This window comes from Chroicocephalus ridibundus, chromosome 24 (assembly GCF_963924245.1).
Source record: "Chroicocephalus ridibundus chromosome 24, bChrRid1.1, whole genome shotgun sequence".
Classification (NCBI taxonomy): domain Eukaryota; kingdom Metazoa; phylum Chordata; class Aves; order Charadriiformes; family Laridae; genus Chroicocephalus; species Chroicocephalus ridibundus.
The window spans coordinates 775,368-799,036 of record NC_086307.1 but is presented as its reverse complement, the minus strand read 5'-3'; the positions used below and the strand labels follow the sequence as shown (position 1 = coordinate 799,036).

Here is a 23,669-nt window from a genome sequence, read left to right as displayed (position 1 = left end):
GCACTCGCTTGCCCAGGTGCTCAGTGGTACATACGCATCTGCACACTCCCCTGCAAATACATATTCAGCCCCTCATCCCAAATATTTGGGTACATGCTCCGTTTGCGGACACGCTCAAATGTGCACCACATGCCCATTCCCCTGCCTTTTATTCCATGATGCCATACTGGAAGTGGAGCGTTTCCTTTCTGGCCCTCAGGGCAGGTTAAATTCCTCACAGGGCAGGGCTGCTCCCACCTCCAACCCGTGGAAGGAACCAGGTCCCTCTGCCTGACTCTCTCCCCACACGCAGCGAGACGGAGGGAGTCCCAGGCTGCAGCGCTGAGCGGCACTGGCCCCGGTGCCAGGCCAGGGGGGTCGTTCAAACCTCTGTGTCACCACCACGTCCCAGCTGCCACACCACAGCTCCACACATGCAGGAAAGGGGAACTGAGGCACGATGCCGTCCTGAATTCCTCCTTCCCTGCCAGATTCACAGAGCCAGGATCAGGGCTGTGGCACAGCACGCAACAGGAGGCAAAGAATTGTGGCATAAAGGGTGAATTACTCTCTAACCCACTGTCCTCTCCAGGCCAGGGAGCAGGGTCTCCCCAAAGGGATTCAATCCCTCTGCACTGGCCAGCACCCTACGGCTGCTGCCATGAACGCCCATTTCACCTCCAGCTGAGCAAGAGCATCCGATCTGCCGGCCCCCTCGCACCACAGCTGCGTGCCCCCCCGTGCACTCTGGCCCACCAGATCTAGGCCAGGGGTCAGCGCGGAGCTGTGAGTGGTTCTTGCACCCGTTGCATAAGTGTGTTGTTGATTAAGCAGTTCCCAGAAAGCAAAGCCCAGGGACCAACCTGACCAAAATACCCCCCCGGGTCCCCCCAGGCCCAGCACTTGCTGCACACATGGCTTCTGGGCCTCTGACCTCGTGTCCGGTGGGGCAAGCGTGGCACCTGATGACCTGACCTAGAGGTGCCAATGGACTGGGTTAAGCAGGGACCCCCCCCAAGAGCTCACGCGCCAGCGCCTGAGCATGGCTCCCGCCAGAGCGCCCATTTCTGCGTGGCAGTGCCACGGCTGGCAGCCGAGGAAGCGCCAAAGGCAGCTGTGACCCTCGCCCAGGGGCCACGGCATGGGCCGGGCGCCGGCACTGAAAAGCTTCCTCCCCGCAGGCCCCTCTTCCCCGGAGCAAGCGCCGGAGGCCGCAGAGCGGAGGAGCCCGGGCTGGGGGCGCAGGGCTGGGGGGCAGCGAGTGCTGGAGCCGGCGCCGGAGGCTCCGGCAGGGGCAGTGCCGGGGGGGGGCCGCCCGTACCCCCGGGGCCGGCACGGAGCGGGAGGCCGGGGCAAGGCGGGCAGAGGGCCGGAGGCGCGGGGCTGGGCGGGCCGGGGTCCAGCCACGGGAAGGGCAGCAGGGCTGACGGCCCGGGAGGGGAGGCCGGCGGCCCCGCTCCTCGCGGCGCCCGCGCCCCTCGCCCGCCCGCAGCGGGCCGGGCTGCCGCCCCCGGCGCCCGCCGAGGCGAGAGGGGCAAGGCGCGGCCCGGCCCGCTGCCCCGCGCCCGCCCCCGGCCCGGCCCCGCCGCTGCGTCCCGCTCCCCCGGCCCGGCCCCGCCGCTGCGTCCCGCTCCCCCGGCCCGGCCCCGCCGTTGTTCCGAGACGCGACGCCTCTCGCGGCCCGCGGGCGCCGCCCGGCGGCGCGGGGCAAGGCCGCTCCCGGGGCCGCCGCGCCCGGCTCTCCCCGCACGGGCGCCGAGCGGGGCCGGCGGTGCGGGGCCGGCTCCTCGCAGCAGCCCGGCCGAGGACGCCCGGCGCGGATCGCCGGGTGCCTCCGAGCCGGGGGCTGCTGGCTGGAAACTGCCCGCCAGCCTGAAAATTAAAAATTAACGCTTTTCCAGGCAACACCGGGGGCTTTCAGGAATTCCCACCCCTCCCCTGGGAGCCTGGCCCTGCCAAGGGACACCCTGGCACGCCGCGCCTGGACCTTGGATTCGGGATCTGTTGATACTGGCAAAAGCTCCTTCCAGGAGCCACCGGCGGCAGCTGCACGTCGCTGTCGCCTCCCGAGGCAGAGGCCGAGGGGACGGCACCTCGTGGAGCCCCGTGTTCCTCCCCGTGTCACGTCTGGCACAGCCCAAGTGCCGGGGCCATGCTGTCTGCATGGCATCGCCCGCGCTGGGCCAGGCTGGGGGGCTGCGGGGGGGGCTCCTCGCCAGGGCCAGCGCCAGCGCGGCGGTACCTAAGGGCAGCTGGGCATTGCCTGCCCGAGACACCCCCCAAAGCCCCTGAGGGACCGCAGGACCCCAGCAGAAGTGCGGTGTCCCAGCAGGGGGAGAGGGGACACCGTAGTGGGAACGCAGTCCTCATCCCCTCTCTTTTCCCACCTTCATGCTTACACCGAGGTCACTTTTGCTGACAAGGGAGCAGACCTGCAAAATAGGCCAGGGCTGTGGTAAAGCCCAGGTAGTCGCTTTTCCCTGTGCAGCTTGTCAGGGCTATAAATACACAGCTCCTGCCTGGGCCACCGACTGCGGGGGCTGAGCAGCTCCTTGTGCGTGCTGGGGCTGTGCCTGTGCCGGGCTCTCGGGCATCACCCTTCCGCGACCGCACCCTCCTCGCCCGGCGGTGTTCCCCAGGTGGCAGTGCCACCGTGGGATTCCTGAACCCTTGGTCACCCTCTGCCCGTGCTGCGAGCGGGGAAGGGGCCGCAGGCTGCACCCAGGCGGCCTGTTTTCCCACGGGAGCGGGACAAGCCGCATGCGTGGCGAGAAGGGCCCGTGTCGCAGCACCCGGGACCTGTGACCTGAAGGCCCATTTTCAGGTGGTTGGCAAAGCCCCAGGACAATGTGTTCTGCCCTAATCTCAAACCGCCAGGGACAGGGAGGGGCCTCGGAGACTGGGACCCCTCCCGGAGGAGCTGCTGCTGCCCCAGGCGCCCGAATCAGCGGGACCTTCATGTCCATGGCGATGCAGCTGCCCTGTGGAGCTTGGGCTGGTTGTACCACAGCCTGGGGGACAGAAGGCAACGCGGTGACAACTCATAGGCCCAGGGAGGTCTGGACTGGGAGATGTCCCCCATCGCTGTGCCTGAGGGCAAGGGCAGTGTCTGCAGGGCTGGTGGGCAGAGCCTGCTGTGTGTCTTGTGGTGTGCAGGGAGCACATGTGCAGCCCAGCAAAGGGCAGAGCTGGGGTTTGGGGAGCGAGAGGGGGCCATTTCAGGCACCCCGTGCCCCCCAGGGGCTGGGCAGCGGCGACAGGCAGCCAGCCCCGCTCTGCTCTGGGCTCCGTGGGGAGTGGGCGAAGTGCCTGGCAGGAGTGCTGTGGGGCCGAGAAGGGGAACCGGGGGCATCCCAGCCCCACTTGAGGGCTTGTGGCACCTACGGATGCCTCAGCTCAGGGTGTCGGGCTTGTGCTCCCCCCAGCTGAGGCATCTGTAGGGCCACAGGGCCCAGCCAACAGCCCCTCTGCCCCTCGCTCGGCTCCTTTCTGCCCACGCCTGCTGCAGCCGAGAGCTCATCACTGGCCCCAGAAAAGCTGTTTGTTCAATAAATACAGACAGTGAAAAGAAGTGTTGGAAAAAGAAGAGAAAAAAAAAAACAGAAAAAAACAAACACCAAATCCTCTTTAGGTTTGCGCAAGTGGCCTTGGGTCCCAGACAGTATTGATCCCCGAGTTTTCTATCCTGCCTGTGCAGCAGCTGGGTCAGCGGGAACCATTCAGGTCTGAGTCTTGGAGGCACCAGCGCCTGGAAGCCTGGATCTCAGCGCGGCGGCTGCTGCGACCTGACGGGGAGATGCAGGTCCCCGCTCCCGCGGGGCTCGGTGGGAGTGCCTGCCTCAGGACGCACGCAGCGTGGACAAAGGCTGTCTCCTGATAGTGGTTGTTCCGTCCCTGCTCAAGGTGTCACAGGTCCTCTGGGGCAATGAGCGTCCTGGCCCCTGCTCCAGCCAGAGCTGCCCGTGGCTCTGACCACCCCAGCCTGATCCTGGAGCGGGACAGCAGATGCGAAGCCGTCCTTCAAGCCAGACGGGGAGAGGGTCAGACACCACCCTCCTCCCCCTACCGACCCTCTTCCCACCCGGTTCAGCTCAGTCTCCAGCCTCTGGAGCAGGGTCGTCAGTGCCTGCAGGGTGGACCACAGGACTGTGGTCACGCAGCTCTACCCCAGCCAGCCGCACGCACCTCGGGGGATCGCCCCAGGAGCTCCCTTCGTGAGCCTCCCTTTCCCACCCCCAGCACCCTCTCCCTGCTTTCTCTGCCCTCACACATCGGGGGCACGTGGGAAGCGGTGGAGAAACCCTAACTCGAGATTACGTAATGGGGCTGATGTGTCGGAGCCGCCCTTTGCCCCCAGCTCTCACGGCACTGACATGTCCCATTTTGCCGCCAGCCAGGCTGGCGAGGGGCAGCGAAGGGGGCAGGTGCTCCGGGCCGCGGGCCAGAGACATGCCCAGAGGCTGCGCCCCAGTGAGGGAGCTGGCGTGGGGTTGCGGACAAGGGGGGGTGTCTGGGCACCGTGGCTTTGGCGGTCTTGCCTGGCACCCTCTGTCCGCTTTAAAAGGGAGAAGAGCTGCTCGGTTTTGTGCTGACTTTGGGACAACAATGGCCAAATACAGATGGGTTTGGTGGATGGAAAATTTGTCCCAACCAACAAATGGTGCTTTCCCTGGTGGGTATCACAAGCCCCCTGTGTCTGGGGGCTCCCATACCATGCCCTGGATCTGGCTGAGACAAGTCAGGGGTTCGGCATCCCCCTGGGAAAGGCAGTCAAGGGGCAGAGAGCATGAGAGCTGTGGGGGCCAGCAGCACTGCGGTCCTTGGGCACGGCGCATCCTGGTGATGGATGCCCAACCCCACCACTGCCTGGGCTTTATAACCAAGTCGTTGGTTAGAAGGGGGCTGCACATGGCTGCACATGGCAGAGTGGGTCAGTTCTGTGCCATCTTGGTGGATGTGCCCTAGCAGAGACAGCCCCACCTTGCACCTTGGGGAGAGGCAGAAGATGTGCTGGCTAATGACAGGGCACACGTATGTGTACACGTACATGTGCACACACTACAGCTGGGAGTCTTTTATTGAATATCGGGTAGCTGGGATGCGCGGAGAAGGAGATGCTTTCCTCCCACTGGGATCTATTTCCCCTTCCTCACCCACCTCAACACCATGTCCAGCTGAGGAGTGGGGTCCTGTGGATGGCCCTCTCCCCTCTGGCCTCACCACCCCCCGGCATCTTTTCAGCTTCTGCCTCCCCCAGCAGCCTGAGGTGGCCGCTGCTGGGACCCGTTACCTGACGAGCACGTGTTCGTGTTGCAGCACTGAGGGCTGCACCCTGGCCTTGGCCTGGGACCAGCGGCAGGGTGAGCCGGGGCTGCCCGGAGCTGCCGGGGGAGCTGTGCTCTGCAGAGTCCTGGGGGGAGGAGGGTCTGGTGTCCATCAGGAGCCGCTCTTAGAGGCCACGGCTCATGGGCAGAGAGGAATCCATGGGCAGATCTGAAGGGGGAAAAGAGCCCTGTGGGAGGTGAGGGAGGAGAGGACTTGCACGTTCAGCATCAGCCTCGATGCTTCAACCTCAGGAGGAGAAAACACCTCTGCAGGGTTCCCGTCTCTCAGCAGTTTGCCAGGTCTCGCGCTGCCAGAGAGGGGCCGGGAGGAGGAGAGCCCTGCGCGGCACAGGTCCTGCCCTCCCGCCTCCTCAGGCAGCCGCTCAGGTACAACCGCAGGCATCGACAATCATGTCGGGGATGTCGGTCTTGACGATGTTGCTGTCCCGGTCGTAGTAGAGCAGAGAGAGGGGGCGACGCTGCGTGGGCACGCAGCAGGAGTCCACGGCTGCGTCCGCGTTGTTGGCTTTGATGAGGTTGAGGACAGCCGTGTGGAAGGAGGCAGCGAGGCCAGGGATGCCAGCCATGTGCAGGGGGCACAGCCCCGCGCAGTAGTTCATGTGATATCCCTCCGGCTGGATGATCCAGTCCTCCCAGCCGATCTCCTTGAAGTCCACGAAGAATTCCTTGCGGCAGCACATCCGAGAGTCCCCACTGCAATCAATGCCACGCCGCTGGACCCGGTGGGGCGTCCTGGCTCGGGCCTGGGCTGCCACAAACGGCCAGTGGGAATCACTGTGGACAGCCAGGAGGGGAGACCCCCAGTCCTCTGCCACCTCCAGCTCCACAGTGAGCCTCTGGCTCCCTTGGCTGAAGAGGCTCTGGACGGCTCGGCCCACGTCCAGCGTGGCCCAGCCGGCCCTCTGCACCTCCAGCCGTGTCTCGCTGGCCACGGTCGCGTTCAGCCCTGTTGGGTCTGGCTGCAAGAGTCTCACGGTGACAGGGTGCGTGCCGGGGCTGGGGACTGCCCAGAACAGGTAGAGGGTGGCTTGCAGGATCTCGGTGCTCCCAGCCAGCTCCCGGTTGAAGTGGAAATGCAGGCGAACGCCGCGGGAGGTGGAGGACCCTGTGCACAGAACCGAAAGCAGAGTCAGGAGGTGGAGGGGGGAGGGGGTTTCCTGCAGTCGGGGGACACCGGAGCGAATGGGAGGTATGTACAAACCAGGCAGCAGGGCACGGTACATACAGGTATCGAGGGGCCCCCGCTTCCCTGTGCTGCTGCTGCTCCTCATTATGCCGCTCTAAAGCAGCCGCGTCTGAGCCCCGTGCTGAATGCAGCAACACGGCTCCTCTGGCCTGACATCCCCCTTGTCAGGGCAGCTGACGGAGGATTTTGGAGTAGGTCCTCTGGCTGCGTAAACCAGCCTTGGATTTAAGGCAGTCATGCAGATTTGCACCTCCACGATTCCCTCTAATTTCCACGGCTGGAACCACCACCTGACGTTGCTCCGGGATGTCCCACCCTTGCTGCTGCTGCGGCTGCAGAGCTGCCTCTCCTCCTGGCGAAGGAAGGGCTGACGGGGACCTCGAGAGCAGCGCTGGGCTCCGTGGCGCAGCTCTGCCCGCGAGGACACAACCCCCCGCAGCGGGGTGAGGGACGGGCTCAGCCCCATGGCTCACGCCGGCTCTTCCGCTTCCACCAGACACTCCACCGAGCCAGGAGATGACTCCACAGTGTCCTCATGTCTGGGAACACAACGTACGGCGGTGGAGCATTGCTCCCAGAGGTCTTCGAGGACGTGGCAAGCCCTTGCTATCCCCCAGCAGCCACGCCAACCACACAACGGCCTGTGAGGGGAGCGTGTGCCCCCCCCACCTCACCAGGCAGCAGTTTGGGCTGGGCAGGGACGGTGCAGAAGGATCTCTGCGGGACGGAGTGGCCATTCTGCTTCTTTCCAAAGCAGGCTGCATTTGCCTGGGAGAAGTGGGGGGTGCAGGACCCTGTTTTTCCAGTGATACTTGTCAGGACCCCTGAGAACGCTTTGGGGAGCTCTCTCTTTTCCCAGGAATGCAGCTGATTCTGGAGTGAAATGTGGCACCCCACCACTTTGGGGAGGAAGCAGAGACACAACTGAGTGCGGGGTGCAGACGGGCTTTGGAGTTGGACGCTGGACGCGTTCCTGTGCAACCTGCTCTGGGTGACCCTGCTCTGGCAGGGGGGTTGGACTAGATGACCTCCAGAGGTCCCTTCCAACCCTACGATTCTGTGATTCCGTGGAGACCTAAGTCCACGCACCACAAGCTGATGGGGAATCTAGGCTTAAAATCGTGTTTTGAAAAACATGGCCATCTGACCCGTCCACCTCTACCACAAGCGGGGAGGGTTCAACAGAAACGGACAACACATTCATAGGATACAGCAGTCCCATCTTTGCTCCTGCGCCCACCCCCTTGCCCCAGCATGTCCCATAAGTAAATGAGAGGGGCCCCAGAGCTTTCCCCTGCCGGTGGCGAGGAGGGGCTGGCTGGGGTAAGCTCGGGACACGGATGCAAAGGTTCTGGATATGAAGCCTCTCGTTGCCAGTCATTCCAGCAGCAGCGTGCCCACTGGCCTGGTCCGTTGCCTGGCATTGCTTGCAGGAGCGTGACGCCCCTGAGAACCCTCTCCCCGCCTTCCCCCAGGCAAGACCTTCCTTCCCTCCGTGCCCCCCCACCTCAGGGCCGATCCCACCATGCCCACCGGACGTGGGGTCCGTACAGACCTGACTCAGCAAAGCTCAAGATCTCATATTCCTGCACACCCATCCCAGGATGCAGGTGTGGGATGCCACCGTCATGGGGCATCCCTGGGGGGAGGGCCGTGTCCATGCGCTGCGCACGCATCCTGCGGAGAGCGGTCAGCAGAGCCCCCCTGGACGTGGGCTGGGTGATGTTGGGCCGGTCCGGCAAGCGGAGCTTGGAGAGGATGCTCTGCTTTGCCAGCGCGATGAGGACGTCCCGCTGCGTGGTGGGGGCCAGGGCTGCCAGCCCGCAGGCCGGGCACCACTGTCCCTTGGGAGCTGCCATCCTCAGAAGGCTCAGGAGCAGGAAGGCCACCGTGGGTGTCATCTCTGGTGCCGGGAGGTGACAGCTGGGGCGGGGTCTCAGCAAATAGTGTTCCTCCAAGTGTCGGATAAGCCGAAGTCGAAGGGGGACAGCAGCGCTGGCGCCGGGAGAGCAGAGCGCGGCGGCAGGACGGCAGCGCTGGGCTCGGCAGGGGCAGAGAGCGAGGAAGTGCCCGATCTCCTGACGTGGCCACAAATATTGGCTGATCCCGGGCAAGATAAACGCCCCTGTGATCCCGCAGGAGCTTCTCCCGGGCACGGGGCAGCCGCGGCACAGCTCGCCCCGCGTTAGGAGGGACCCGGGCGGATGGTGCCGCCGCTCCAGGGGCTCGGCCCGGAGCTGCCCGCTCGGCAGGGGCTGCCCGAGGGCTGGGGGTCGGCACCGGACGCCCCGCTCCGGCCAAGGGCGGCCACCCCGCCGCCCACCCCGGCGGTGGGAGCCCAGGCAGGTGGGTCCCCGCGTACGGCGAGGGCTCCCGGGACGGCGGGGGGGCGCCGTGGGGACCCCCCGGGGCGGGACCCCCGGGATGGGGAAACCCCGGGGGCGGGGGCGGGGCCCCGCGTGCTGCGCGCCGGGGGCGGGGCCGAGGGGGGTGGAGCCCGGCGGCGGGCGGGCCCGCCCCCGCGCCCTCCTCCCGAAGGCGGGGCCTCGGGTGGCTCCGCCCCCGCACGGCGGGAGCGTCCCCGCTGCGCCCTCCGCCCCGCCAGGGGGCGCTGCCACGTCCCGCCCGCCCCCCACGGCGCCGCGTCCGGCAGGTTGCTACGACAACGGGCGCGCGGCGGGCGCGGGATGGTGACGCAGCGCGCACGGAGCAGTGACGCAGCGCGCACGCCCGCCGGGGGAGGGGCCCGCCGCTTCTTTCCCTTTTTTTTTTTTTTTTTTTTTCCCCCCGTTCCTTTCCCTTTTTCTCCCCGTTCCGGCCGCCCCCCCTCCCCCCGCCCCGTCCCCCCGTCCGCCCGCCCGCCGTCCCCGCCGCCCCGCCCGGGCGGCCCGCGCTGGCCCAGGCCCGGCCCGGCCCGGGGTGGTGGCGGCGGCGGCGGCGGCGGCGGCCCCGCGGCGCAGGGCCCGGCCCGGCCCGGCTCGGCCCGGTAAGTGCGCGCCGCCGGGGCGGGGGCCGGGCGCGGTGTTGGGCTGGGGTCGGGGCCGGGGCCTGCGGCGGGCGGGGCGGGCCGGGCCGGGTCGGGTCGGGACTGGGGCTCGGGGCCGGCAGGGCCGCCGGGCCGGGGCGGAGGGGGACGCGCCGCCCGTGGGGAACCCGCCTGCCGTGTCGTCCCCGCTCCCTCCCCCGACCCGCCGGGGACGGCGGTCCCGGCTCCGGCGTGTCCCCGGGGCTCCTGCCCGTCCCGGGGGAGTGCTCGGTGGCGGTGTCCGGCTGGGTCTCCGCCATCTCCGGGCGCTGCGGGCCGCCGGGACTGCGAGGCTCGCTGCGGTGGCGGTGCGTGGAGGAGTTCGCAGCGGGCCGCTTGCCTCGGCAAGTTTGCGGAGCACATGGCAGCTGGGTGCTGCCCTGCCCCGGGCAGCCCGGGCGGGCCCGGGTACGAGGGGCGGCCCCGCGCGGTCCGGAGGTGCCCGAGCGCCCTGCGGCTGCCTCCTCCCCCGGGTCGCTTGCGGGAGGCTGAGGATGGAGGGGAGCAACAGGTGGAGAGAGGAGGCCTCGCGTCGCTGGTGGCCAGGCGTCCATTCTAGTGCCCGGGGAGTGCAGTAGCGTTTTCTGCGATCCTCACCGTCTTTGCTTCTGAAACGCTTCCCTGGAAACGTTTCCGACCTCTGTGGCCCTGCCGCACACTAACAGCGGGAGTGAAAATGCTGGAGAGTCAGTTCTCCTCTGGCTTAGTTGGAGCGTGTTCAGGAGGGGTTTCAGGGGGTCTATGAAGGCAACTAATGGGATACGCGAAAGGGTTGTTTTGTTACTTGTTACTCGGTGTTCTCTGCCCGGTGACACATTGAAGTCCTCACAGGCCTTTTTTGGGTACCTGTGGATGTTTGGGCTGTCTGCCCCGCTGTCAGAGCCGCCTCTGACTCCTGCCAGTGCAGTACTCCGGCAGCAAATTTCACAGGTAAGCTGATATTATTTAAAGTCTTCCATTGATGTATTTGAAATGGTCTGAAAGAGGTTGTGCTTCTGAGCCGCTCATGCAGCGTGTAAATAGATGTAGCTGGTGGATTCACTGTGTGAATCTTTTTTAATCTCTTCCCCTATTTCCTTTAGAGTTTGATCTAGATTATCTCTTTCATTGATGATGACCTTTTCTGGTTTCCAGTCATTGTTTTTTTCTGGCCTCTTTCTTTTTATTTTGAAAGAAAGCTGAGCCCAGGCTGAAGCTGCTGCTCTGGCCTCTGCTTTTATGAGCTCGATGATGCTCTCTCTTTCAGAATCTGCTTACAGGAGGTTGTTTGCCTTCCAAAGGGCACCACAGATCTGGGGGAGTGCTGTGCAAAGACTGTGCCAGCTCCTTAAATGGTGGGCGCTCTCGCCAGTTCATAACTGGCTCATTGAGGGTGATCTGCAGACCCCGGTGGTTTTCTGCAGTCTCTTTTATTATCGATTGTTCCTTAAACGAGCAGCTATTCCAGCTCTTTGTTAGGCCACAGAGAATCTGAACTTGTTGGCTAAGTCCTTATTCGCCTCTTTTCTCTCTGGAGTCTGTAATTGCTTCTGCTACAGCTGTGTCCTTTTGAATTACTCCAACTTATTTGTCCTGCACAGCGTTGTGTGCAAGATCCCTCTTATTTCCCTCTGTCCCAGGATATGCCTGTTTCTGCCACGTCTTTGCCTGTTTCCCACCAGCCTGAGGTTGGCTGCTCACTGTAGTGTGAGTGTGCTGCGTGTCGGTGAGCCTGGCTGACCTGTACTACGTTAGCTGATCTATCAAAAGCGATGAAGACGCAGTGGTCAGGACGTCAGGGTTGGCTGTACAGACCCGTCCTAGATGTTGCCTTGAATTTTTATTTGGACATAAGGCTTATGTTCTTGCTCTTTTCTGCCCTTCAGCAGTGCTATACACAGTAGCCCCCTGCACCATGAACTGTTCCTTGTGAGGCAACTCCCTGCTCCTAATAAAAAATAATTATAATAATAATTTTTTAAAAAGTAGGAAGCGGTGTCACATCCTTGCTGTACACTGAATGCTTTGACTTGTGACCTCTTGGGGAGTTTAAAATTCCCCCAGATAGGTTTCCACTTTTGTATCTCAGCTAAAATGTGACATGGATGATCATCACACCTCCCTCGCGTTTTCTGTCTGAGATGTGTCTGTGATGGTTTCACATAGTGTAACTGTGCCTGAAAATAGGTGTTAGTTTTTTCAGAGGGGTGAATCGATTCCTGTTCCTGGCAGCTGACTTATCAGCTTGCAGATACAAGCACCCTACCCAGTGCGTCTGTCTAATCTGAACGACCTGTCGCTTGTAGGTATTTTCTTAATGTAGAGGCCAATCAATTCAGAAATGCATTCGCTTTTCTCCTGAGCACTTAAGGCTGAGCACAACTGCTTTAGCTTTGCCTGTTTTTTGTATACTTCCGTGATGCTTCAGTGTTCACAAAAGATGTCTGGAAAAACAAGGTGTATTTCTCGCTGTATGTGCTGATAATGCAGCTAGGTGTGCCTTAGTGGTGGGAGTGGTAAGGGGATGAGCTTTGCTGCAAGGAACACTAAGGAAGCTTCTGGCAGAAGTGACAAGTTTCCAACTTTCCAGGGCAGGCTTTATTTTTCTTAGAGTTCAAGGATGCTGCTCTAATTGTGAGTACAAAGAAGCCTTGAGTTTACTACAGCTTCTGCTGCTTTTGTGCCCTGTGTTCATGCAAAGGGATCCATTAGACTCTGAACCCCGCTGCTGAGGAAGGTTCAGATGCGACATGAGCTGGAAACGCACGGCTGCTGTTAATCCCGCAAGTGTTGCTGAGTAGGTGCAGATTACTGGCTGTCTTCATTTTTGGAGCAAAGTCAAAGCTTGAAAAGTGTAAGAAACCCAAAGGGTTGGGGAAGAGAAGTGCTGGAAAGAAGACTTGATAAAGGGAGATAACCTTCTTGGGAAGCTGGAAATATTGCCAAGCTTTGGTGCCTGTTTGTCACCAAGGGACAGGCTGAAGAGTTCTGCCCTAACGGTAGGGAAGGGTGGTGGTGAGGGAGCAGCTCTTTGGTGTGGTGTTGTGGCTGCTTCTCCAAGAGCCGTGGAACAGCAGAGCCGTCCTTACCCGCCAGCTGTGCTAAGGCGGCTGGCTGGCGTGACAAATGCAGAGCCTGTAGAGCAGAGCGCGCTGTAGGCCACAGATATCCCGAATCATCGGTGTGCACAAGAGCTGCTTTCCTCCGCCTGCACGGGGAGCAGTGGGAGTGTGTTGCGGGACCTGGTTTGCTTGTCCGAAAGCAGATGAACACATGCCTGTTTACAAATCAAAACAGTGCCCTTGCGAATTCTAAATCTCGATCTCAGTGCTGCTTTTCCTGCTGGCAGCACGCAGAGAAGTTGCGCGCGTGGCTGGTCTCACTTTGGCTTTCTGTTACTGGTACTTGTGGAGAATCTTGCCTTATCTCTTGACCTATTCTCCATCTCCCTTTGAGAATTAGGACCTGGTTCCCCATGGTTACTTCAAATAGTTCTGGTTCCTTATGCTCCGTTCTTTATTTCTATCCTGTTTGCTACCTATAGCCTATTAAGGCTGACTGATGTAACCTCTGTGTCCTCCTCCTTGAATTTGTGCTGGAATTGCCGATTAAATCATACCAGGTATGCTTGCTGTAATCTTCCTTCCTGATTAAATGGCAATTCAGTAGTTCATAGGTGATTTGCTGAATTTTTTTATTTTTTTTTCCCAATAGATGTTCTCTTAGGGTCTCACTTCTCCAGCCACAGGTCTTTGTATTTTCAACGAGCTGTTAAACATATATTGGTAAAGATTTCTCCCTGTTCATTCCTGTTTCTTTGGAATGCAAGGACAGATTGTATATGCAGAGAAAACTTTGGAAAGTGTGTGCATGTGTTTACAAATGTAAGTTTTTTTTGTTTGTTGTGTTTTTAATGGAACAAACTAGATGATGAGGAAAGAAATTAGACTGATTTTCTTCTTCTCTGTCCGCCAAGACGGCAAAGTGCGATGTTTGATGGCAGCTTCACCGGACAGTGAACCATGACGCCAGGGGCTGCACGAGTGGGGCTGGATCTGCACAGGTTGTTTGCAATGATGATGCTTTGCTGGAGACAGTCACCTGGCTTTTGAGGAGCTGGATTAAGACTGTCGGTGCTGCTATTCTAAAACCCCGTTTTCAGGGGGAAGGTCTATAAATCACCCATTTAAGAGACTAATAATAGTAATCCATCTGTAGGACCGGTCCCAGGCTAAGCTTCAGTTTAGCCTTCTACTAACTACTCTTCTAGAGTTCCGATCTATCTATTTTAACTTCTGTTTCTTGCCTTCCTTCGTATGGTAGATGCTCATGGATGAAGAATTAGTGCATTGGAGAAATGTTAACTACAAGTAATTTTGGCATTGCGTAATTCCTGCCTAGAACCAGGTGGAGGGACGGAGAGTGCTTTCATGCCAAAATGGGCAGAGTTGCATAAAAAGTGTGAAGAGTGCACGCAGGTCGTCCCCACACTGGGGTTTGTGAGTGTATCTATGCATGTACGCAGTGTACTTCATCTCATATCATTTAATAGGAAACTTCAACTAGATCAGTACTTATTTTAAGAACGTTATTATTATTTTTTTAAGGAGGAGGTGGCTGCCATAGAGGCTGTACAGCAGGGTATGTATCAAAACTTTCAGAAGAGGTTTTGGGGCTGCCTTTTCCCCCACCTCAATCACTCCTTGAGCACAGCAGGTTTGAAAACTGCTATTTTGTGAGTAATTCGAAGCAGGAAGCCCAGCGCAACGGTGCAGTGAGAGGCAGGAAATGCAGCTTGGCACCTGAGTGCTGAAGACTTTTCAAAGGGCTATTATTTGGCTAAAGATAAACTCTTAATAAAATGATCTTACCAATGGTCTCTGCCTCTGGTACTTCCTCTGCATGCCTGTGCTGAGTTGTGTTTCTTGCCTTAAATTCTTCACAAACATACCTTTGTGGTCTGATCCAAAGGCCCCAGCAGAGGTTGAAACCCACATCAAAATGACTTGATGCCTGTTGAAATTAGGATGAACTGCTCACCGTGACTGCAGGGTCAGAAAACTTACAACTTGTTCTTCAGCCCCTAATGCGAATAAAGGGCAGGAGACATTTGTGTCTCTTTGCTTGTTGACGTAGCCCTGGCAGGGAGGTGTAATGTTGGGAGGAAATAAGCCCTGTGGGCCAAGTGAATTTAACTTTTACCTTGGTCTGAATCTTTTTTTTTAAATTATGTATTTTGGAAGTGCATACAGCTGCAGCTGGTGGTGTATCTTAAAGACTTGGAGAGGTCAGAGAACTAAGTGGCAATGCTGACCAAGGCTTCTGGGTCTGCGGCAAGGGAAGGTGGCGTTTCAGCTGGTGCTACATATTCATCTCACTAACTCAGGCTAAAGCATCAGCCTTAAAGAGGTAGAATAGTTAGTTTTGGATGCTGTTTCCAGCCTATGTCAGTACTAGTTTCTAATAAGAACCCGTTGTCCTTCTCCCGGTTTCTTTCATCTGAGGATCCCAGTTCCTTAGGAACAGTAGTTGTCTTGGGAATTTATGAGGTGTCCGTAACCCTTCCGTACTGTTAAGGAGCCGGTAGCGTGGCGTGGAAGTGGCTGGGCTTGAAAAGCGCCCGGAGTCCTGGCCCTCAATCACCACCTCTGCCCGAAGGAACTGTTGTCCAGGCGTCCTCTTCCTGGTGCCGGATCGGACTGCAAGGCTGACTTTGCCTCTCTAGTGGCTTTTTTTACATGACAATTGCTGGCTTTTAAAGTGTAAATTTCTGGAAGTTAATACTAGCAAAATAGGTACCGCTCTGTTAGAGTGATTACATTATTTTGTTGCTGTATGTTTGTAGTTTATTGCAGAGGTGCTGAAAGCCCTCGATATCTAGCTGCTCCATGTTTGGATGCTGGGTTTTTTGGTGGACTCTCCATGTGGATGCAACATCTTGGCACCTCCAGCTGGTGACGGCATGGTCTCCTCACTCCGGCTGGAGAGCATTGCTCTGGGGGAAGGCGTGGAGGTGGAAAGAAGTTTAAAGCTGATGTAATTTGTGGGGTACCTTCCTCTTTGCAATGGAATACAAAAGGAGAGTTGAAGACCAGGTAGACTTTGTCTCCAGCAAGCAGCCGCGTTTATCAACATATTTGTTTTTAAGCCTAGCTGATCCTTCCCAGCACATAAGGTGAAAAAGGGTGTTTGCAATGTCTTTTTTTATTTTTTTAAATGCCTAAAGGCTTGTTCTCTGTCTTAACTGTGGGATGATTTGGCCGTGATTTAGAGGTAGTTAGTGCTACCTGTTAACTTCCTCTAGCACAGTTTTGCTTATGTATGAATGTGAGTAGAGGTCGTACACCCACTGTGTTCTATGAAGTAAAATTTATGAGTGAGCGATCCAGAGAGATGCCTGTTTCTTCAGAGCAGCTTCTCCGGCCTGTGCGTTCCCTGGTCTGGAGCACAAGGCAAGTGCTGCCTGAAGCCTGTAGGGATCCAAAGAGCTTTGGTGGCCAGCGCTGCTCGGAGAAGCACTGGGGTGTAGAATGAGGAACACGGCGAAGGTCAGGGAGGCACAGGCACCCTGTGCGCGCCACGGCTGGTTTGGTCCTAGCCCTGTGTCCCATCCCATCCCTGCCCATGACTGTGCACTGAGGGATTTAGAAGCGGGGTTTGCAGCACTAATATATTAATCCTTTCTACCTCACTGTGAGTGGGTGCATGTAATCCTTCTTTTACAGGTGGACGATCTGAAGAACAGGGAGAAGACATTATTTGGCTAAGATAGCATCAAAAGGCAGAGCTGAGCTAGGGTAAGAACCCAGCAGTCCTGCGCTTTTCCTGGCTCACAGGCGGGTGCCCTGCTGTGAGCAGTTAGAAGGGTTTATAGCTCAGATGTGGTGTGCTGCTAAAGTCCTGATTCCGTGTGTCCTGGTTTGAGGTAAAACAGAACCAATTTTCTGATATGTAATTTTACTTTTTAGCTGGGCCTCTTCTAACCGACACTAACCACGACACCATGGGACAGGTTTTCTCACTTGCTGAGTGGCCTTCTGTATGCGTTAGCTTTGCTAGGAGCCCGTGGTTGTTCTGAGGAAAAGGCTGAGGATGCCTGAATGAAGGAGTCGCTCTGGAGGGGCCAGTACAGAAAGTGTCTCTGAGAAACGTGTTTTTTAAGGGATGTGACAGCGCGAGCATGGGAGCAAACAGCACCGCTGGTAAGAGCGCCCCGTGTTTCTATTGGGCAGGAAGTGAAGTGCAGTAATTGTATACCTTAAGGTTTTTACTGGAAGTATGATTAATCCAGTCACACGATGGAGCAATTTAATAAAATCATGCATGGATTTCTCTCTCTTTTTTCCTTTTTTTTTTTTTTTTTAAGAGCTGGAGGTGACATTTGAAAGGATAGTGGGCTGTAGCTGGGGACCATAGTTAGTTTCCCTCCCCCTTCAAATATATCACACCCTCCTCCATATTTTTTTGAACCTTCTCCTGATATCTGAGTCCTCATAAACCTAGCTGGAAGGCAACGCGACCTGCTTCCCGCATGGAGGCAGAGGTGAGGTGTGCTTCTGCAGAGACGTTTCTGTGTCTGAGTGTGGGCAGCAGCAGGAGAAGGGCTGATGCTTCCCCTCCTGTCTGTCGGGGCTGGGATTCCCCTGCATGTGTGATGTCAGTGGGGCGCATGCGGATTTAGCATTTTGTATAAAGCCCAGTTTCATTATGTATTGGGAGCACAAGCTGTCTTTGTGTACTGCAGGCTGAGTCACCGCTGCCGCCCAGTGAATTTTGGTGACGATTATTGAGTGTGGGCAGATGCAGCCTACTCTTTATAGCAGCTCGCTTGTATTTTTTTAATGAAGTTTTAAAATTTTTATATTGCTTTGACATCCTTTTCTTTGAGAATCTAATTTATCCTGAGCTGAGTTTAGACACAAGCACCAGTTTATTAGAGAAGGCGTTTGCTGTATCTCAGAAACTGACCTCTTTTGGGAGGCTTTAGGCATACTATCTATTTAAAATAGAATCCTGTCCTGCCTGCTTCCCCGTGTCCATACCAAAATGAACCAGATGCTTTGAGCCCAGTCCTTCTGTTGTGAGTCGATCTTGGGAGGAAAAGGGGAGAGCGTGGATGGAAAAGTGAATGAAGATCCAGCCCGTGAGGAGAATGCAGAGAGGTGCTTGTCTTCTGCCTCCCCAACTGGGTGCAGTTGCTCCAACCTCAGAGCTGCTTTCTCCCCTTAAACTGCAACAGCCCAAAAGCAGGGGTGCTCCCCTCCCCCGGGTCTCCCCCAGAGCAGCTTCAAACCGAGCCTGGAACTGGGATTGGCTTCGTTTCAAGAGGGACGAGAGGTTCACAGAAGCGGTCTGCCTCGCTGGCACCGGCTGGATGGCTGCGAAAGCCTCTGTGCTGAGCGCATTTCAGACACGGTCTCGCCAGCGTGGAGCTCCCCCAGACTGGGAAAGCGGTACTGGCAAAACTCTTGACTTTGACGCTTGTGGTGTATCTGTGGGATTTGAGCAGCCTAAGCAGCGTGCCTTTGCTGTGCCGGAACAGAGAAAGCAGTGCTGCCCTCCTCCCTGCTGCTGGGCTTGTGTTGGTACAAATGGGCTTGGTCCGACGCAGCTGCTGCTTACGCGAACGAGCTACGTGGATAATAAAACCCCTGGCCTATACCTGGCTCTATGCTGAGGGTTGTACCAACATAATTATGTGAATAAATGAACTGTCCAGTGAGGAGCAGAACTGGTTAGCCTGGCGTCTCAATGATCAACGTCTTGTGGACGGATTCTGTGCTAAGGATTGATCTCACGACTCTCTTGCCACTAGTGGGAGCATTAACGGGTTCTTTTATCTGGTCGCTTGTCGGAAGGCTTTTTTTGAGAATTTACCTGTTCTATCAGAGTTCCTTCACAGTGGCTGCCGTGTTGAAATGTTAGTTGGACAAGTAAGAGAAGCACACAAACTAGGTCAGCACAATTGTATAAGCCTTTTTTTTTTTTTTTTTTAATTTTGTCCCCCTCCACACCCTCAAAAGTGTCCTGATAACAGCATGTCCCTAGCTGATCAGGTCAGCCTTGGCCAAGGGGCTTTCAATACAGGCAGAGGCTGTAGTTATGGCCTGGAGTTAAAAACTTCCCAGAACTGAAACCTATAGCTCTCTGCCTCGATAAGCCACAGTTTGTTTCTTAAGCTTACTCTCTGTGATAATTTTAGGCTTGTATCCAATGGACTAGTAAAATGCAAAGTGATTTTTGGAGAGGAAGCGTCTCTGTAACAACTTGCTCAGGAATCGTGTGGTTAGGCGTTGCAGAGAGAAACCCTTCAGCAATATTGGCGGCCGAAAGTAACCCAGGAAAACGGCCGGAGGGTGGGCTGGGGGAGAAGGTGCTGCCTGCCGGGAGCCCGCGCGAGCAGTGCTCTAATCAGGGGCTGGGCGTAAATGGCTTTTTAACATGTAAAAGTCCATTGTACGTGGCATTGACTTCAGGTGCCCATTGTGAGCTCTTCAACATTCTAAATGTACAAAACTTAGAAATTGGAAATTGAGGCTGTTGGGAGATTTACTCGTTTCATAACTGCAATTCCAATAATGTATATAAAATTACTAGGTCCCAAGACAGCGGTTGGACTACTTTCGTTAAATCTTTCTTCAGTGCTGCAAAGTAACATTACATGCTTTCCATAAATAGCAACTGGTTGTAAGATGGCATCACCGACTGCGGGTGAGCCGGTGCCAGGCCTGCGAGTTCCGTTTACTCAACAGTGGCCGGTAACAGGCTGACACCAGCCAGCGTGTGACCCCTGTCGAGCATGTAAATAGGACCGGGAAAGCGTCAACTTTGAGGCAAGGCAGGGAAAATCCTAAAATTAGACCTGACGTGGCAGTTGTGGGTTTGCTTTGTAAATGCCACTGCGTGTTCTGCAGCGCCATGGCTCCTGCTGGCTGCCCGCAGCTTTGCGGGACGCTCCTGCCCACTCTCCGCTCCCTGGGGCGCGGGCTTCCTCACGGAGAAGCCGGTCAATCGAAGCATGGGCTTTTCGGCTATAGCACAAGTTTAAGTTTGCACTTCTTTCTCCTCTCCTTTTAAAGCCTCTTTTCAGCATCTTCGGAGCAGCAGTTCACATTTCAGGTTAAATGTGATGGTGTAAAATTACGTCAGTCGCTGAGTAAGGCAACGGGACTGCGTGGAAATGCAGGAAGGCAATACACGCAGTTTTAGGCAAGATCTCCATTAAAACTGCCCTTCAGAGAATGCGGTCTTCAGATGGATGTTGCCTTGCGGTGCTCCAGTGATTAAGACCAAGTACCACAGTTTTGTTCACCTTTGCTCACATTTAGGGCAAAATACATGTTGGGAGACCTTTGCGGAAACCAAAGGAGCCGCTTGTTTATGATTTCCTCTTTAAGACTCCGGTTCCTTACAAGCATGCATCAGGTCTGTCTTTGAACTTTCTCTCACTGGCTTTTTACTTTCTTCTTTCTTTTTTTTTTTTTTTTTTGGCACTTTTATTCCATTGCGTCTTCAATAATATCTTTTTATATTTGAGGAGAAACTCCAAAATATTTATGGCAAGCTGCTTCTGTGTACAGATTTAATAGGTTATGAATTAACTGCATATGGTAGTGTTTTATTTTTCCTTATCAAAAATTTACTCTGCATTTTCTTATTACCGGCAGTTTCCTGTCTTACAAGTACTTGGGAAAATGGTATCATTCTTCATGAGGAAGCAGGGAGAGATTGGTGTCTTTCTGGTGTTATTTTTTGAAACTGCGAGGAGGGAAAAAAGCAGCCATCTGTTAAAGTATTTTCACAGGTTCTGCAAAACCTGGAAAGACCATATTTTTCTTTAGAGCAGCCCAATGGCAAACTGAGATAAAGGGGCCGTATCTGTGACTAAGGCTTCTTCATTATTAATAGTAAATGTGAAATATGTTAGGCTCTGCCGCTGAAAGGAGGAACTCTTAGATCTGATAATGCCCTTTCTAACCTTACTCTCATCACTTCTGCTGTGTTCTAATTCCCACCACGGAAATACAGGTGACGCCTGTATTGCAGACGTATTCAGACGGTTGAATATTTTAGGTTAGCACCCTCCAACAGAAAACATTGTATACCAAATAGGTTCTCAAAGCTCAGCCTCCGTTATCTGGGCTTTACGTGTGCTCCCCACCTGAGCGGGTCACTCGCGTGGTGGACCGTACCCGTCCCTGGGCACCAGCGGCTGCTCCCGAAGCGCTGCAGGGTCGCGCTGGGCAGGCACACGCTGCCTGCTCCCACCCGCGTCCCTCCCGCAGGCTCTTCGGCGTGGAGGCTGTTTCTCTGGTTTTGGGTGTACGCCTTGCTGCAGGGCTCCGGTCCAGAAGGGGTAGCCCTGGTTGCTGTTGCCATGTCCGTAATAATGGATTTTGGATTCCCATTTTAAGGGGTAAGCAAATAAACATCTGCTGGGCTCAACATGTAGAGCTCGGTTGCTGCAGCATCCCCAAGCTTCCCAGTTTGACACACATGCTTTAGTTCGTGCCGCCTCTCTCTGCTTTTCTCTGCCTCCCCTCCATTCCTCTGGCATCGGCGCATGTTCTATTTTTAAACTGTGCTGTGCTCTGTATTGCGGCATTTCTCTTCCTGAATTATTTATCAGTGTTTGGAGCTGAATGGAGTGTGCTACGTTTTTTCCACTGCTCATTATTGCCCACGTGTCTGTCTTGAGCCATTGACAGATTTGGTTCATGTCAAATCACGCTGGCCTCAGCTCGGAGAGGGGCCGGAGGGGATGACGGGGGCTGGTCGCAGCCTGTGCGGCGCAGGATCATTCCGATCTGCATGTGTTTAATACCCTTATTGCTGGGGCAGACAGGGAGCGGATGGTTGCCATGATAACACATCCTCAACGGAGCCAGATTTGAATGGAAGGTCCCTTTTTAAAAAAGGAAAAGAGAAGTATTTTTTACTGGCTTGAGCCTGAGAAGAAGACACCTCCATGCACACGTGTGTGCACACACGTGCAGAGGAGAAGACAGCGTCAGAGACTGTGGGCATGGCTGAGTTTGACTCAAAGCTCCTTGGTGGGGAGGGTGTTTCATTTTCACTGAGTAGAAAATGGTAATTTTATATTTAAAACCCTTCTCTGTTCCAGCCATGTCCAGTGCACGCACCTTTATCCATCAGAGATGGCAGCACAGCCTTTAAAAGGAGCAGGTGGGCAAGATGTTTCATCTGCGGAGGGCTCTTCCAACTACTCACTGAACTAAATCTGCTCCTTCCGCCTTCTTCCTTGGGCGTGTCTCAGCACTTTTATTTTCTCCTGCTATCCCTTTCTCCCCCTGCCTTCTTCTGGCTCTCCTCTATTCTTTTGCCTCTGGTTTGTCCCTTTGAGCTGATGGATTTAGCTCCTCCGTGTCCCTGCTGCATCTGGCCTCCCGTCGCAGTGAAGCTGGGGATGCTGCTGCCCCTTCGCCCGCCCGGGAGGAGAGAAGGGAGAGGAGGAAGGAGCTGCCCTGTGGCTTCCCTGCGAAGGGAGGTGTCGGGGAGGGCAGAGGGCTCTGCCTGCCCCCCTCCGTCCCAGAGCCAGGCCAGAATTGTCTGCCACTAGAACAGTCACTGGGAGCCGCGTTCAGCTCCCACACTGGGAACGTCTGGCTGGCGTGGGGCAAGCGTGTCCTTCCCCGTGTGCTGACGCATTGGTGACAGGAGGTTTACTGTGCCTTTACGTCCTTGGCGTAAGGTGGGTGGAGGACTGAAGGGGGTAGAATTTAGAGGGTGAGGTGGTCCCAGTAACAGCTGGGATGTTTTTAAATGTGCATGTTTTTAAATGAAGTGCAGTAGATGCAGCTTGCTGGGAGCACCATGGCTTTGGGCAGCCACCCAGTGCGACGTTCTGCAGTGCACCGTGAAAATGCAGCTGTGATTACTGCTAAGCTAAATGCCTTAATGAAACCCAAATCTAGGGCAGTGTGCTTTTTTTCTGCTGGCCTCTGAAGTAAAGTACTAATTCTGCTTTACGATCTAATTTCTGAATTCTCTCTTAGGCCAAGTAAGCTTCTTCAAGGGTTCTTGCATCACTTCTCGTAGGTCCAGGAGCCCCGTCCCTGTCCTCACATGGGTTTTAGGCCCTGGGTGTGTAAGAGTAGTAGGTGCCTTTATTTTGTGTGTGTTCATGCAGCACTTGGAGTGACACTGATTCCCAGCAGCAGGGTGAGCCGAGGACAGGATGGGCCAGAGCCTGACTCTTGGATCTTGCTTCTTTGGGCATAAGCCAAATCTGTCTCTCTTTCTGGTAGTAGAAGCCGTTCAGATGGAGTTCTTGATGGCTTGGGTCTCTCTGTCCTCCTCAGAATATCATCCTCCTCATGACTCTCTGACTTGTGACTTTTGAGAGTGGAATCTCCGCTATGCAGGCACTATATATCTTTTTTTCCTTCAATCTAACCCTTGTTCCTTTATTGTGGCCTATTCTGAGCAAACCTTGGGCCTCATAAGAAAAACATGCTGGTTGTAGGACTTACGTGGAGAGATCTCTCAGGTGGTCATGGTCTTGATGAGGAATCATGGCTGTTCTCCCTCTCTTCCATTCGTGTCCCCCATGGAAAAGGATGGGTAAGACCAGAACATTCCTCCTTCAGCCCTAGCTGGGGGATTCTGCTGGTCTCCTGCTTTCAGCTTTTCTGTGGGTGCCTGCTCTGGTTCTGGATGTTCGTGAGATGTTTTCACGAGACGTGTCAGAGTAGGTAGCTCCAAGCAAGGTGCTGCAGTTCTCATCCTTCCCACTTTTTGACTCCAAACACAAAGAAGTCCTCCTGCTGCATACAGACTGCTGCAAAACAAAATGAGCCTGTGGCCTGCAGGACTTGGATCTTTTACTTGCCACATGTGGTGGTTATTGTAGTGTCGTCCTAAAAGCGTTCCCTGTCCAAGCTGGTCCCTTAGCTCAGATACGCGGTGTGTACCTGGCGGCACCCTGCAGTTGAGTCACGTTAGGCAGCCGTCTCTCCAAGTCCCTCCCGCGGTCTGCATGCTCATGAAGTCCTTGGAAGTGTCTGCTGTCTGGAGAGTGTGTTTCTACCTGTGCACTTCAGTAATTAATGATAGCTTGCAGCCTGGAGCTGGATGCAGGGAGCAAGGTCAGTTCCAACCCAGAGAACAGTCCGTGACGGTTCTCCAGCTGCTT

General features: G+C 56.0%; 2 protein-coding genes across 2 annotated transcripts in view; one reads left to right on the top strand and one right to left on the bottom strand.

Annotated features, from left to right (window-relative positions):
• Nucleotides 1–5,039: 5,039 nt before the first annotated feature.
• LOC134526818 (inhibin beta C chain-like) lies at nucleotides 5,040–9,252 on the bottom strand. Its single transcript, XM_063359079.1, has 2 exons — nucleotides 8,066–9,252; nucleotides 5,040–6,429 (listed from the first exon to the last, which is right to left on the bottom strand). The coding sequence occupies exons 1-2, from the start codon at nucleotides 8,409–8,411 to the stop codon at nucleotides 5,687–5,689; spliced, it is 1,089 nt and encodes a 362-aa protein (XP_063215149.1). The 5' UTR covers nucleotides 8,412–9,252; the 3' UTR covers nucleotides 5,040–5,686.
• Nucleotides 9,253–9,383: 131 nt separating this feature from the next.
• Nucleotides 9,384–23,669, top strand: part of R3HDM2 (R3H domain containing 2) — a 54,065-nt gene continuing 39,779 nt past the window's right edge. The window contains exon 1 of the mRNA XM_063359305.1: nucleotides 9,384–9,496. The gene's annotated coding sequence lies outside the window, so the exon portion shown is untranslated. The remainder of the gene's footprint in view (nucleotides 9,497–23,669) is intronic.